Source organism: Brassica napus, chromosome C4 (genome assembly GCF_020379485.1).
Source record: "Brassica napus cultivar Da-Ae chromosome C4, Da-Ae, whole genome shotgun sequence".
Taxonomy (NCBI): Eukaryota; Viridiplantae; Streptophyta; class Magnoliopsida; order Brassicales; family Brassicaceae; genus Brassica; species Brassica napus.
Window position 1 is genome coordinate 48,694,558 of NC_063447.1, and position 17,168 is coordinate 48,711,725.

At 35.2% G+C, this 17,168-nt stretch overlaps 1 protein-coding gene across 1 annotated transcript; it reads right to left on the minus strand.

Moving 5' to 3' along the window:
- Positions 1-2,422: 2,422 nt before the first annotated feature.
- LOC106395272 (BAHD acyltransferase BIA1) lies at positions 2,423-3,975 on the minus strand. The gene has a single exon (XM_013835775.3). The coding sequence runs from the start codon at positions 3,918-3,920 to the stop codon at positions 2,607-2,609; it is 1,314 nt and encodes a 437-aa protein (XP_013691229.2). The 5' UTR covers positions 3,921-3,975; the 3' UTR covers positions 2,423-2,606.
- Between the last annotated feature and the right edge of the window lie 13,193 nt (positions 3,976-17,168).

Below are 17,168 nucleotides of genomic sequence, written 5' to 3' on the forward strand. Positions count from 1 at the left end.
TCATCAGAATCCGAACAAATAAGCTTCAAACCCTAAACGGAAGAAGTTGAACGCAATCAAACTGGATGCAATCCTGGTTCAATCAGCAGCTGCTAGTATCCCCTATATATTATATATTAATTCAGTAACATTTGAAAAGATATAACTTCAATTTTGTAATAACTAAAAAATATTATTTGCTTATGTGTCAATCAATTACGTAGTTAATTAGTCATACGTGTCACCCTCACATTGAAATTGAAAAACATATTGGTCCAATTCGATTTTTATATTTCACTAGAAACATTTAATACCAACTATATGATATCATATGATATTAACTAAAACAAGGCGGCTATTTATTATATATTATTTCCTTAAATAAAACCTACGGATATACCTAATGTGATTATGATATATATATATAGTTACTAATGATTTTAAATAATGAAGATTTGCTAATAATCTGTACGATTTCTATCATTTTTGTTTAATTTTTTACTATTAAAATAAATTACACAATTACATTAATCATATATTAAAAATTTAGATTTTTTTGTATATTTTGTATTTAAAATTTTTTAAAACGAGTATAAATTACTAAAACTGTTAAAAGTCTCACATAAATTTTTGTGACCAATGTTTAAATTTTTTTCTATAATAAGATACAATGATAATAAAGTCATATAAATAAATAATTTTATTTTAATAGGTGTTTATGTTAATATATAAATACTTCGTATCATTTAAATTTAAAGAAAATACCCAAGGATAGAACTAAAAAAGTTTTTGTCACAAATATAGACTTTAAGGATCAAAATGACCAAATGTTTCATCAAAGAGGTAAATATACACTTATACCCGTAGGGTTAACAAATCCAAACCTAAAGGTTTACAGTTAAGGGGTGAAGATTCGGGATTGAGATTTAAAATTTTATAAAATAAATATTAAATATTAAAAATTTGAAAATAACTATTTTAAAAATAGTTTCAAAAAGTATTTTCGAATTACAAAAAAATATAGATAAAAAATTTGAAAACAAAATTATAAAAATGTTCGAATTTGAAAACATATAATCTAAAAATATTTAAAAAAAATTATTTTTTTATACTTTTATATATCTAGGGTATTAGGGTCATTTTACCTATTAAATGAAACATTTTGATCATTTTCTTCCTAAATTTAATTATATATCATATACGATAGATAAGATTGATTGTTTTGATTTATTTATTCTAAAATGAGCGAATAAACAAGAGCGGTCATTTGATTTATATGTGCAAGCCAATTTATTACATAATAGTAATTAATTTCTTAGTTATTTAATATATAATTATTATTTCATAATATGCAGAAAAATATAAAATAAGTATTTATTCTGCACAAGGCGCAGATCTTAATCTAAGTATGTATCTCTTTAATAATTTTGAATCTTAAACATTTTCTAAATCTCCTGCCAAAATAAAAGAAAAAATGAGAATAAACTCAAAAATTAATATTTATATCGAGCAATAACCAAAACGAAAAAAATCGAAGAAAGATAGGATTGGCACATGAACGTAAACTTCTCATAACTATAATTAACTTTATAATTGCTAAATCATGATATAAAACTGAGCTGAAATAGTTTCATTGTAACCAAATAGTAGGCATGAGATTATTCGGCCTAAACGTTAGGTTTATATGCGATAAATAATTTTTTGACCTAAAATATTTTTAAAAATGGGATCAGTTCATTAGTAAACAAATTATGTAATTAACAAAAAAAATTTTAAAAAATTTTTTAAGAGCCAAATATATTATTTTGATCAATAAAATAATTTTTTTTTCATACGATATTTCTTAGATAATTTTCATATAAATTTACCTTGCGCAAGGCGCATGTCTTATCCTAGTGAATAGAATATCTGAGAAGAGTGTAAATAATGTTTTTAATTTAAATATTTATATATATATATATAAGAAAATAATATAGTTGTTATTTACCAATTTAATGGAACATATTTTAGTCATTTTGACCAGACTAGTTTGAGAACAAAAAAATGTTTTAAAACTAAGTTTGGGAATGCCTAGATCTACAACCAACAAAAAGTTCTGAATTAAACCGACTCGGAGTTTAGGGAATGTCCAGATCTATCTTAGAGCACCATTATTGGGGTTTCAAAAAAGAAGTTCCTTTCAAAAAAAAAAGCAATGTGTGGTCCCACCAAACCATAAAAACCAGTTCTCAAAGTCATGAAATAAAAACCCCTTGGGGTGGGTTTTTTTCACTGTTCGCGCCCCCCGACACGTGACGGCCCGCGATTGGTGCGCTTTTTAATATATTTTTTTTTTAATCAGATAAAAAAATAAAAATAAAATAAAAAAATTTAGAAACCCTTAAATGGGTTTCAGGGATAATGCTGCTCTTAGTTCGTTAAAAGTAACGGGAAAAGTAAGAAATTGACAACAACAATTAATGTAAAGTAAACCTTATTGAGCACATACAATTGCTGTAAACACATCAAACAACATGAAATTTGAAATGATTATCAATTTATTCAAGCAAATCACAAAAGCCAGTTAAAAAGAATTGGATATTTTTAAACCTTTTCCTCCGAACAATAAAAACATATGGCCATTTTGTTTAGATTGTGATGGGGGGATTTAGGACAGCATAAGCAAGCAACTCTTGGTCATGGACAAACACAGACATGACTTCTGCAGGTATGTTTATCCATGCTTCCACACCTTCACCATCCTTTGAGTCCATCAGCGAAACATACACCAATTTGTCATAGACGGTATGTGTAGCTGATCCCATCCAGACCGGACTACCCCACCCGAAGTCAACCCCGTAGAAAGGCTTACCGAGCCAGCTAGACGTTGTGTATATGTCTATGTCCGGTTTGAACACCGACGCCTGACTTCCCATCATGTTCAACAAACCCTGACCAAGTGTATTGCTTTGGACATTATCTTTTAACATCTTGTCGACTTCTTCTTTGGCCGTCCTGAATGCGGCCACGGTTTCTTGTATTTCAACTTCGCTCTCTGCGTCTTTCTTGAGAAAGAATGCTGTCTGAAGGTTACCAATAGCGTCCGGTGACAAAACACTTGAAGGAACCTTAAGCCGCAAGTCTACGGCTACATACATGACCGCTGACCTTGGACCCATCAGGTTAGACCGCGAGGCCTTTGTAACACATTTCCAGATAAGTGACGTGATAGCTTCCACACGTGTAGGCATTTTGACGCTTTCGCTAGCTGCTTTGCGTTTGAGTTCAGCGATCTTAGAGGACTCAAAGACGAAACGGTTCATTGCACACTTTATTGAGTTCGTTGTTCGGGACTGTGAAGCCATGTGGGGAGGAGCAGGAGGATAAATGGTGGCCTCAGCGAACTGATGAATACCCACATTTGACTTCTTGTTAGCCATGGTCTCTGACCAATCTGTTACCAAGGTAAGCAATGAAGCCGCGTCACAGATCCTGTGAGAGACGTTGACCGAGACAGCTACTCCTGATCCAGACCCGAAGAAGGTGACGCCGACACTCAACAATGGCCACGCCGATGGAGAATCTCCATCCTCGACCTTGGGACGGAGTTCCGCCAGAGAGTCAACGTTGAGGGTTTTCAAGAACTCGGGGAGAAGGAGATTGGTGCGTGCCTCAGTGAAGACGGCTCCTTTGTCGTTGCAGTTGATAGAGACGCCTTCTATCTCTCCAGCGAGTGGATATAAGCGTGAGAGAGTCTCGGACAAAGAGCTTTTCAGTTTCTTTGAGATGACCTCACGCGACGCAGTGACTAGGTCTTCAGATTTATAGAGGAAGATTGTTGAGAAGTACATTGCGGGAATGGACATATCGAGAAGAGAGAGCTGAATGTGATTATGAGGTGAGGGTGTAGCAGGTTTGATCACTTCTCTCCCCATCACCTCTATCTCTAAGTCCATTTCCATTGTCAAAAGCTAAGAGTGCTTAAAGCTTTGAGAAGAGGAGGTGATGGAAGAAGCAATGGATCTAATCTACCTTTTATATACCTTTATTTTTTGTCAATGCATCTACAATAAAAGATGTTTCCGCAAATTTTAAAGGAACGTTAATAATGATTTTTCTAACCTGATTTTGTTAAATGTTACGTAAGTTTTCTACTTAAAGAACGAATATTATAAGGTAAATTTAGAAAATATTAAAAACTTCGAATCTTTAAACACGTAAACAATTTAATAGAGAGTATTTTATTGTACTACTACTAATATACAATAAGTACAACTTGAGAAAGGAACATGCCAGCACATTGACTCTAGCATAATTGATTTCAGCATGATTAGTTTATATATATCTGTATTTGATTGTAACTTGTGAAAAGTACATGCCATCCTACGCGGAACTCCCTGGATCGGTTGGTTGAAGCGAAGCATATGGTTGTAATATTTGACGTTTCAGGACATTTTGTTTGAGTTTTTAGGACATTTTGTTTGATTCAAGATTGTATTTGACATTGGATGCCCTTTAGGGTTGATAATATAATTAATATTTAGTTTTTAAAAAAGAAAACATGCCATGGCGTTGTCTCTGTCAGAATTGATTTCTATCGTGTTTAGTTTTCTGTTGGCCAGTTTGACACCAACTCTCCCGTAATTATTGAAGTGGATTATTAGCAAAGAGAAAGTCAAATGTGTTAGTTGGCAAATCACCTAGAATCGCAGAGTCAAAGCCGAATACGAGAAGCACATGCAACAATTCACCAAACGGAAAGGGAGTGGACTTCTTTTTATAAATGGGAAAGAGATCGCTAGCTGAACGGGGGATCTCGGGTTCAGAAACGGAGAAGACAACAAAAGCACGTTTCTATTATTCTATAAAAAAGACCATGTGAATGACTCACGATGACTACGTAATGATAGAAGAATTCTTCTGTCATTTGAGTATTCAACAAAAAAAGAAAGAGAGACGTTAGATTATTTTTCCTAAGTCAAAGACGTCTTCCGTATCCGCTAACGAGAAGGAATCTCCTCAATCATCACGGGTTAGGGATCGTGCGAGCTTAGGTTGGAGAACGCTTTAAGCTCGCCCCTTTGAATCATCACGACGTTTCATTCGAGAACATGAACCCGATGTCTCGTTCGAGAACCGATTTCGAGACGAGAACCGACTTCTCATTCGAGACAAGAACCGACGAAGCTGACTTCTCGTTTGAGGTGAGAACCCACAAAACATCGATTGAGACTAATGAAACCGACATCTCATTCAAGATGATGATTAATGTTTATACCGAGTTCGGTCGGAAACTAGTGAGAAAGACGAGAATTCGTCTGGTGGGTTAGTAACAAAGGCGTTTATTAGATCAAAGGAGTTTTATCGGTTTGCAAATAAGGAAAGAAGCGGTGAAAACAAACCGGTGAAAGCGAGTTCACCGGGAAAGTACCAGAGAGAAGAAGAAGTAAAACCCTAATTCTAGCCGTCAAGTGTGTGTAGTTGATTTTGGATCCCCTTTATAACGTCTTCCACATTCCTTATATAGTCGACCGTCCCTTCTCTTCAACCTAAATCGCTTTATTCGATGAGCTTCAGCCTGTCGGGCCGAATGAATAAACCACTTGAGCTTAGCCGCTGAGATGATTACTTTTAGTCGGCTGCCCGAGCCGGGTAAAAGCAATCACGAGCTGAATTGGTGTTTGGTCGCTCGGCTCGTACAGTGATGTGCCCCGGTTCGTGGATCAATCCATTGGAGCCAACCAGCATGGAAACAGTAAAGATATATGTTCATTTTTTAACTCATATCTTCCAACCCTCGAGGCTTCTACGCATGAAATCACTTGGAGAATGTTCTTAACTCAATTATGGAACTCCTCGAACAAAAATCAGATCAAATAGAGTTCATATGAAAGAGTTATGCAATTTACAAAACCGGTGATCTTCAGTTCTTGCGAATTTGGGCCGTACGGATCGTCAAGCCCACGTCTTGATCCTTACCATCATGGACCAGAACGACCAGAATGAACCTGGACAGTAGTTGAAGGGTCTCCTTGACCAGTCCACCTCAAACTCAACAACTTTGACTCATTTATTATTTTCTAGTCCAATTTCTTATTTCCTAGATGTGTGATTCCCACAAATAATTATGTCTTTCTTTGATCACATCTAGTATAAATATGTAAACTCTTTTATGAATAAAATAAATCTATGTTTTTGAGTTAATTTTCGTTTCTTCTCTGAGTGAGAGAGAGAGTTCTTTAGCTAGTTCATTGGTGTGAACCGGCTTGTTGATTTGGTGGTCAGTCAATTCATCTTTGTGTGTTGTTTGGTGGTTAGCCAACACATTCATTCTTTCTTAGGTGGTTAGCCTTAGATCGTGGGTATATCAAGAGTCATTCCGCATCTCTTGACAATCATTTCAATCCATCTCAGTTCTAGAAGTGCCATTGCCTTCTCGGATCATATCCAACACCCAGCTATAGTGATCCTTCCCGATTTAGGGCGTATCAAGTCGTATCAGAGCCACTTTGGCTGGTTTGTTTTCTTTCATCTATCATCTTCTCATCTCTCCACGTTTTTCTTTTCTTATTTCTTGGATCCGGGCTGTTCCTTTACTCCCTTGTGATCGCCTATTATAAAAAAAAATCGATAAAAAAAAAGTTTTGGCTTGAATCACTTCTGAAGAGAAATCCAGGAGGAGTGGTGGAAGAGAAACTCTGCTGGCCGAAGAGAAACCCAGCCTTAGGACAATTAAGGCGGATCCATATCAAAAATCTCTTCATCTTTCTTTCCCTTTTCTTTTTGCCACAAAAGTTTGTTTTGGGTTTTGATTGCTGAATTTTGACTGTCTATCATCCTTTGAACCAGTGGAAAGAACTCTGAGTGATCACCTAAAAATCGTGAGCTAAACACTTTGAGAGTGTGAGGATTTTAATTTGCTAACTCTTTTGTTAAGTGTTTTCAGGATGTTTGGACTTCTCAAGAAATCAAAACCACAACAAGACGTTTACTTTCTTTTTAAAACCGTGTTAGAAAAAGAGCAAATGATTTTTGGAAATAAGAAACAGTTTGCTTCTAATGGGTTTGATTTTGTGCATAAACAAAAAAACAAAGGAAGAGACAAAACAAATTCGATTATGATGAGAAGTGGGTTAGAAGTGGTGATCGTCCCTTCACCAAAGCCAAGAGAAGCAACCATGATGTGTTTGATCAGAATGAGCTTCAGACTTATGTCAGCTTGGAGAAGATGTTGCATAAGGCAATTCATGCTATCCGGCAACTCAAAAAGAAGGGAAACACCAACACTTCTCCTTCACCAAAACAGTAAACTAATTTTTCTACTCTTTCAAATTCTGATTTGAAAACTAATGTGTTGTCTTCTGATAAAAGCAAAGCTGTGAAACCCACAAGCAAAGCTCATTCAACCAGGTGCTTCAAATGCCATAGGATTGGTCATTATGCTAACAAGTGACAAAAGCAAAGACCGTTGGTGACTTTGGAGAATGAGAACGTTGAAACCGAGAAGACCCATTGCCAATTTTCGATGACTTCACATATGAGCCAATGGAGGGGACCAAGAAGAATCATCTTCCATTCAAAAAACGGACCGAACTCAGGGTGAGCATTGTGCTGATTATGGTTCTTTTGCTTATGATCTTTTTCCTTTTAATGTTTCAGATTTGAGGACAAATCTTTTTGAAGAGGAATGGAATGATGTGCCCCGGTTCGTGGATCAGTCCATTGGAGCCAACCAGCATGGAAGCAGTAAAGATATATGTTCATTGTTTGACTCATATCTTCCAACCCTCGAGGCTTCTACGCATGAAATCACTTGGAGAATGTTCTCAACTCAATTACGGAACTCCTCGAACAAGAATCAGATCAAATGGAGTTCAGATGAAAGAGTTATGCAATTTACAAAACCGGTGATCTTCAGTTCTCGCGAATTTGGGCCATACGGATCGTCAAGCCCACGTCTTGATCCTTACCACTATGGACCAGAACGACCAGAATGAACCTGTACAGTAGTTGAAGGGTCTCCTTAACCAGTCCACCTCAAACTCAGCAACTTTGACTCATTTATTATTTTCTAGTCAAATTTCTCATTTCCTAGATGTGTGATTCCCACAAATAATTATGTCTTTCTTTGACCACATCTAGTATAAATATGTAAACTCTTTTATGAATAAAATAAATCTATGTTTTTGAGTTTATTTTTCGTTTCTTCTCTGAGTGAGAGAGAGAGTTGTTTAGCTAGTTCATTGGTGTGAACCGGCTTGTTGATTTGGTGGTCAGCCAATTCATCTTTGTGTGTTGTTTGGTGGTTAGCCAACACATTCATTCTTTCTTAGGTGGTTAGCCTTAGATCGTGGGTATATCAAGAGACATTCCTCATCTCTTGACGATCCTTTCAATCCATCTCAGTTCCAGAAGTGTCATTGCCTTCTCGGATCATATCCAACACCCAGCTAAAGTGATCATTCCCGATTTAGGGGGTATCATAAAGCCAAACTGACTCTTAATTATGATGAATCAGACCTGCTATCTGATGGGCTTTGTGGAGGGATGCAATCCACCTCCTACAGTGAAGAACTACGTTTGATCCTGCGACGGGTATGCATGCAGCTCAACTTCTAATTTATTCATCTCTCTTCCGATATCTCTATGTTATTCGGCATACAAATAGAAGGGGTATAAAAACATTAAGCAAAAAAAATTAACTACATTACACATTTTTGAAATGAAATGTTGTAGAATGATCAATTCCATAATTGCATTTTACCATTTAACATAAATGGAACGAAATGTTCATTCCATCGATACCAAAAGAATAAACAAAATACAAAACAAAACATTTCATTAAAATTTGATAAATAATATATGGAATGAATCTTTTTTTATGACATTCTATTTATATTAATTTTATTTGTTCTCTTTTTAGTTTTACCATTTACAGTCAAATAATATAAAAGACTAAAAATATTAATAAGTAATAAGAATCAAAAAGACAACAAACAAACAAAATAAAATTCATCAAATATAATTAATATCAAACACACATAAATCCTATAATAAAATAAATAAAACTAAAGGATGAAAACACTGCATTTTAGATGATGTACGAAGTCGAATTATATGACATATGATCAGAAGATTGTGTGTCACTACGATATATTTTACCTCTAACTTTTATAACTTAAATCACACTTTTTCTCTGTCTCAAAGTAATACATATTTTAGATTTTTAACACATATTAATAAAACATATTAGATTTTAATGTTAAATACATAACTTTTGTGAATATCTATTTCTCATAATTTTAAATTAATAACTAGATTTTGACCCGTCCTTAAAAGGGCGGGTATATTTTTTGTTTTACATACTTTTTTAGAAAAAAATAAATTTTTATATTTATGTTTTTTTTGTAATCATATTTGGGTAAAATATTTTTAAAAAATTATTAGTAAAAGTTTTTGATAATTATATTGAATTTGTGATATTGCATAACTATAGATTTGTGTTGTAACCATTTCACCATTAATTTTATAATTTATTCCTAAACAGTTATTAATTTTTTTAATGCAATAAATATTGACAATATAGTATCAATCTTTTTCCAAATGAAAACATATTTTGGTTCCATAAATATAAATGTGATAAGTTTAGGTTTAAAAGACAGATATATTCTATTTGGGTTTCTATAAGATATTATTTGGGTTCGTTGGTGAGCAAAAAATTAACTAATGGCCCTGTGATTATTCAAGAAAACATGAATCATCGTTCTCGCTCGTACAACCTATTTCACCAAAAAAAAAAATTTTAAACTCATTTAACCAAATCCTATCTCTTCACTTCCAGCGAAACCGTGAATTGTATATATTATCATATTTTGTTATTGTAGTTGAGCCCCATCGGAAACTAACACAAGCACACCGTTTTGCTGAACAGAAACCTAGACCCATAAGCTCCTCAAGTTTTTGAATGAATAACTCGGCCTTGATCTTTTAAACAGAGTACCATATCGTGTTGCAATTTTTTGGTTTTCAAATAATGATAAAACAATTGTATTTGCAGGTTCAATCGAGGTTACAAGAATTCGTGATGCTTCATTATTAATGAATCATTAACCGATTGTCGGAAATGGTACTTAGTTTATTTTCCAAACACAGACCTGTCTATAAATCCATAACTTTTATTCCAAAGAAGAAAAGTAACTGTTTTGGTAGACAACAACAACGTGGATTTTAATAATATTATTTAGAAGATGGTTATTTAATATATTTAGATAATTATTTAGATGCAGTTATAAAATAATTAATTGGACATAACTTTTTATCAATGGGTCACAACTGATGTTTTAATAGAATAGATAATTTGAAAAATAGATATGCTCCATATTATTAAGATACAATCGATTATTAACTATGGTATTAAGGTTACATATTATTAGCTATCAATAATATGGTGGTAAAGTCCGGAAAAATATATTAGTTGCTAATTTAACTGATAGTAAATAATGGTCCGATTAGTAGGAAAAAAATTGTAAAAAAAGAAAATTAGATATAAAAAGAGGTTCCCTATATTGTCGCTGTGATTATGATGTGGGGGTTACTTTAGTTTGTTAGGCGTGTGAAGGATAAACTAAAGGTATTAAGGAATAGTGGTTACGTTGGAAAATTATATAAAGGGGTGACTATGTTTGAAAATGATGGATGCATGTATTGTTGCCATTAATTGTTTGATCCAACTTTTATCAATGGGTCACACAGCTATTTTAATAGAATAGATATTCAATAAATTCATTTAATTAAAAAAAATTATAACTAATCATAATTAATTGATAAAAATACATTAAAAATACAAAAATATAATTTTGAAATAAATTTTTAAAACATAAATCTTTATGAACCCGGAGGGAATATCACAAAGCTTAATGTCTACACCCTAAACATTCACATTCAAAAATCTATATTCTAATTTTAAATCATTTAGCCCTAATAATATATGTATTTTTATATTTTTAATGATTGCTGTTTTGATCATTTTTGTCTTTGTATGCTACTTTTAAAATAAAAAATGATTTAGAAAATCGTAGGATATTTTTTCTTGAACAAATTCAATTAACTTGTGCAGTTGTGCTTAAGTTATTTCCACAACGTGCAAATTACATTTCTCACTAACGTATGAATCGTTTTGGTTTCTTTACCTTCGGCCCAGTCACTCCTAAACAGAATATGGGCAACACAACAAAACAACAACTATACATTCCCAGCGAAAAGTCAAGTCTTCAACGGTAAGAACATTTGTCGTGTCCAGCTAGCCAAAAAGGAAACTTCAAGGAAGCTGCCCTCAGGTCTGTGAAATAGATTCGATCCTCTCAGATCCCTAGGTATCGAGTGATGATTGTTTAGTCTCAGTATATATAAAAAGAAATGTAGCTTCACAATGTAAGGCAAAGCCAAAAACGTTGAATAAACAGAGCACGGTTTTGATATCAGAGCCATTCATACCTTAACAGGTGCATTAGTGGCAGATTTTCCTGATACTTATCTTTTCCTGTCCAATGTTCATGTCTCATGCTCAGTTATCATTCGTCTTAATGACACGAATTACTTGTTGTGGATAACGCAAGTAGAGTCTCTCTTGAGCAGCCATAAGCTTCATGGCTTTGTCAATGGAAGTTATTAGGCTCCTCTGTTGGTCATCACCAGACAAGTTGGAGAAGTGGTTCAACAAGTTGCAAACCATGAAACTTGGTTTTATACTGATCAGTTTGTCAAGTCATGGATTTTCAGAACATTGTCTGAAGAAACTCTTGGAAGCGTTTGTGCTCTGGAAACTTCGTGTGACGTCTGGAACGTCTGGGTTCCTCTTGCAAATATCTACAATGCAGCTACATCAGTCGCGAGTTTGAACTCAAAAGGAAGCTGCAACTTCTTTTCAAACAAGGCAAGTCATTCTTTGTCTATGTTCATGAATACTCATATCTTTGTGATCAATTGAGCTCCATAGGAAAACCAGTATATGAGTCTATGGAAATCTATGGCCTTTTGAAGGCCTTGGTCGATAATATGATCCTCTATCTACTGTCATTCAAAGTTCTATGTCTCGCCTTCCAACCCTACCTTTACGGATGTTCTCTTTGAGATTAAAAAAAAAGGTATGACGCGTCTTCAGTCTTATGACAATACCTCTGTTTCACCACTTCAAAACATGCAACTACTTACCATCTAAAGCATGCAACTATATTACCCCCCACCGTTTCTTAAAAAAAAAAAAACTATTACCCTTTCTTCGTTTTTTTTTGGTGTAACCCTTTCTTTGTTTGTTTATAAAAAGTACTCAAAATAACACTGATTAATCGGTCTAATAGTAGATTAACACTTTATATTATTTACTTACTAAAATAACACATTTTTGTCAAAAGGCATATAAAATATCCTACTATAATCATATGCAGTTATGTATTTTTCAATACCAAAAAGTAAAAATATTTTCTAAAATAATTACCTACTTAACTTCTCTAATTTTTTTTGGACTAAAGACTTAACTTCTCTAGTTGCTTCTATCAATTTCTACCCCATTAGAGATGTTTATCCGGGATCCTCAGTGAGGTTCTTAGTGTGTGGGCTTCCATAAAACCCTTAAGGATCGTTTACAAAAACTACTAATTAAGAACCGATTTTAGTAAATTTTTTACACTGTATGCGAACCTCACTGACTCGTGGCTGCCCGCAATTGGTTTGCTTTTTAATTTTATTTTTTTTAGGCAAAAAAAGACAAAAAAACCGGGTTTTTTAGGGATAAAGATGCTCTTAGTTTTGGTATACTATGTATTGGTCTGGGGTTAATTTCTTGTCTTACTCGACTGAGCATTTCTAATGTATCTGGAACTTTGGTGCCCTCCACCCATCCTTCTCATTAATATATTATCCAGTTGACCCAAAAAACTTCCCTATCGGTTCGATATGCTGTATACTCAATGTATCATTGGCCATTCCGTTTAGCAGCAATCGTCAGTGAAGGTATTTCGATGGTGTACAGCCTCTCTTTTAAAATAAAGTAAATTTAAAATGAGTGTGTATTTTGCTTTAACGGTTTCTATTATTTTTCTTCTCAAAATATAATATTCTAAATATATTATAATATTAATACTTACTATTAGCTTTAATAATACTTGTTGTTTTAACAACTTACAAATTTTACTCAAAAATAATTTTATTTTACCTATATTTTATTATATACATAAATTTAGTTTCTAAGAGAATATAGAAGATTAATATAAATTTATAACTGAATTATGAAAGTCTTAATAATTTTTATGAAATACAAACACTAAATTTTTTAGATACAAAATAAAATTATATCAATTTTCAATGATCAATTTATAAATTAAAAATAAAATAAAATGAGATTGTGAATAATATTAATATTTTATTTTTAAATCATCATTATTAGAAATATATACTTTTGATGATTTTTTTTTCAAAAAAAACATGTCCCTAAAAATGGTCCAAGGATCAAATTAAAATCGCATGGCCTTCTCTCTCTTATCTCTTTATATTTTCTAGAGAGAGAAAGCTTTGATCCATTCTTGTTGGTGTGTCTCTGACTCGTTGTCTCCCGCGAAAGAGAGTCGGTTTTGACAGTCAGTGGTTTCTCTAACACCGATTGGCTTGGCTTTGGCGTTTTTGGTTGTTCTGTGTGTTGGATTGCCCTCGGTTCTTGTCGATTTGATGATTTCTGGTTGATACTTCCATGTCTTAGGCTTCAGCAATGTGGTTATTCAATGGCTTAAGCTGTCCGACGATTATTCTTATTCGCCATCTTGTTCCGGTGTGTTCTGGTGAACCGACGGTAAGTCTGTTCGGCAACGATTTTTTAGTCGGTGAAGAGGTTGGCCTTCTAGCTGTGTCAAAGAGAGAATACAATCTCGTGTCGTCTTATTAATCTCACAAAAGGTTTATATACATAAGAGGGTAAGCCCTCGTATCATCTCCATATAAGGAATATTCACATATTGAGAGATATGATTAATATATTATACTATATTTATATATGAGTCCTCAATACTCCCCCTCAAGTTGGAGTATGAAGATCACGAATGCCCAACTTGTGACGCAAGTACACGAATTGTTGTGAACCCAATGCCTTGGTCAAGATGTCAGTAGGCTGCTCCGTCGTGCTGATATAAGCTGTAGCTAGTTTACCCTCTTGAATAACATCTCGAACAAAATGACAATCCACCTCCATATGCTTAGTTCGTTCATGGAAAACTGGATTCGATGCTATGTGTAGTGCTGCCTTATTATCACAATGTAGACGCATCGGACCCTTATGCTCGACATCGAGAGCTGATAGTAATTGCCTATCCCATAGTAATTCACGTGTAGTAAAACCCATCGCTCGATACTCTGCCTCAGCAGATGAGCACGATACTGTCGGCTGCTTCTTTGTCTTCCACGCAATAGGCGAGTCTCCTAACAGAACAACATAGCCTGTGAGCGACCTGCGAGTTATAGGACATGCCGCCCAGTCCGAATCACAAAATGCTTTGAGAGATAAGTCAGAGTCTGAACTCAATAATATACCCTGGCCTGGACATCCTTTAAGATAGCGTACAACCCGAATCGCAGCCTCCCAATGCTTAGTACGTGGGTGTTGCATAAACTGAGTTAAGATATGCACCGCATAAGACAGCTCTGGTTGAGTATAATTCAGATAAACCAAGTGACCCACTAATCTTCTATATCCTTCTGGATCACGAAAAAAGCTCCTTCACTTGTAGCTAACTTGTGATTTTGTTCCATTGGTGTCGCAGCCGGCTTACTCGCTAAAAGACCACTCTCTGAAACAATGTCGAGAGCATATTTGCGCTGAGATAAGTAGATTCCTGCATCAGATCGAGCAATTTCGATTCCAAGAAAGTACTTCAGTGGCCCCAAGTCTTTTATGTGAAAGCACTGACTCAAGTATCCTTTGAACTTCTTAATCTCGCCTGAATCATTCCCACCAATCAACAAATCATCCACATAGATAAGAACATACAGTCGCATAGTTCCACGCGTTAACACAAACATTGAGTAATCAGACTTCTTCTGAACGAAGCCATACCCTTTTAAAGCTGCAGTAAGCTTAGAAAACCAGCAACGAGGAGATTGACGCAGTCCATATATTGACTTCTTCAGTTTACAGACCTTGTTCTTATCTTTTGAAGCAAACCCCGGAGGTAACTTCATATATACGTCTTCCTCAATATCTCCATGGAGGAATGCATTGTGAACATCCATTTGATAGACCTCCCATTTCTTGACAGCCGCTATTTTCAAAAACGTCCTCACCGTAGTCATCTTGATAACTGGTGCAAATGTCTCATCATAATCAACTCCCTCTTATTGTATATTTCCATACGCGACCAACCTTGCTTTATATCTTTCAATCTCACCATTTGCCTTGTATTTGATGGTAAAAACCCTGCGACATCCAATCGCCTTCTTTTCCGGTGGAAGGTCTGTAACAAACCATGTGTCCTTTGTCTCAAGAGCATCAACCTCACCTGAGATTGCATTGCGCCATCTTTTATCTTTCACTACCTCAGCATACGATTTAGGTATATATCCTTCTGTAACAGCTGCAAGGAATGCACTATGCGCACCAGAGAATTTGTCACACGATACATAGTTAGAGATCGGATATAGTACTGTACCTTGGCTCGAAGACGCTGTATTAGGCGGAGCAGGGGAGAGTGGAGAAGGTTCTATGGAGCATCAAGCATTATAAACCATGTAATCATTAAGGCGAGTCGGTTTGGTTTTCATACGCTGACCTCTTCCCAGATTTGTATCTTCCACAGTAACTGGTGTAGTTTCAACAACCTCTTCTTCTACATTAACACAGGTTTCGACGATATGATCACTCCCCCTGTCCTCAACAGTAGGTGAAGAAAAAACTCTCTGAATCTCCAAAAAATCTTCATCGTACACAACTGCTTGTGGAGATGAGTGTGTTGTCAATGGAGTTGACTCATCAGAAGCTAGTGTAGCAAAAGGGAACTCAGATTCATTGAACACCACATCTCGAGAAACAAAGAATTCTTTCTTTTGGATATCATACACACGCCATCCCTTCTGTCCAAATGGATACCCAACGAACACACACCGACGACTCCTCTCTCCAAATTTATCTTTATGGCGAGACTGTTTATGGGCAAAGCACAAGCTTCCAAATACCCGTAACTGACTAAAATCCGGTGTCTTCCCATACAACATCTCGTACGGCGTCTTACCTTGAAGTAAGGTTGATGGAGTCCTATTAATAACATGACAAGCTGCCAAAAGACACTCTCCCCAAAATCTTATCGGTATACTTTCCTGGAACATCAATGATCTTGCAACATTTAGAATATGTCGATGTTTTCTTTCGGCACGTCCATTTTGTTGAGGCGTGTATACACAAGATGTTTGGTGTAGTATTCCTTCCTTACCGAAGTATGATTTCAAGCACATAAATTCTCCACCGTTGTCGCTGCGAAGCACTCTAACCTTCTTCTCAAATTGGCGCTCTACCATAGAGAAAAAATTTATGAGTGTTCCAGCAACTTCACTCTTCTCCGATCCTTAAGTAAATAAATCCATACAGCCCGAGAATAGTCATCAACTATTGTGAGGAAATAAGCTGATCCATTTGAGGACAATGTCCGATAAGCACCCCATATATCACAATGAATTAAGTCAAAAACACCATCAGCTTTATTAGAACTTTCATGAAAAGAATCTCGGGTTTGTTTGGCCCTCAAACAAATATCACAACTCAAATCCGACTCAACTAGTTTTCCAACTTCAACAGTACTCGATAAATAAGATAAAACACGACTAGAAGGATGCCCGAGGCGACGATGCCAAAGATTATGAGATCTAGAACTCATTGCCTTGTGTATCCTTGTGCCGATGACTCCTCTAAAGACATAGACCCCTCCGCACTCTTCACCCGCTCCAATCAGCGTCTTCGTAGTACGGTCCTGCAATATACACAATTCATCAGTGAATGTAATTGATCCCTTAACAGCTTTAAGCAACTTTGCTACTGAGATCAAAGAACAAGTCAAGTCTTTAGAATATAAGACTCCTTTTAACCATAAATCTCCTCCAAGACACAAATCTCCCTGTTTTATGGCTAAGGCACTCTTGCCATCCGGTAAACCAATATCACAAGGAGCAATATCAGTAAT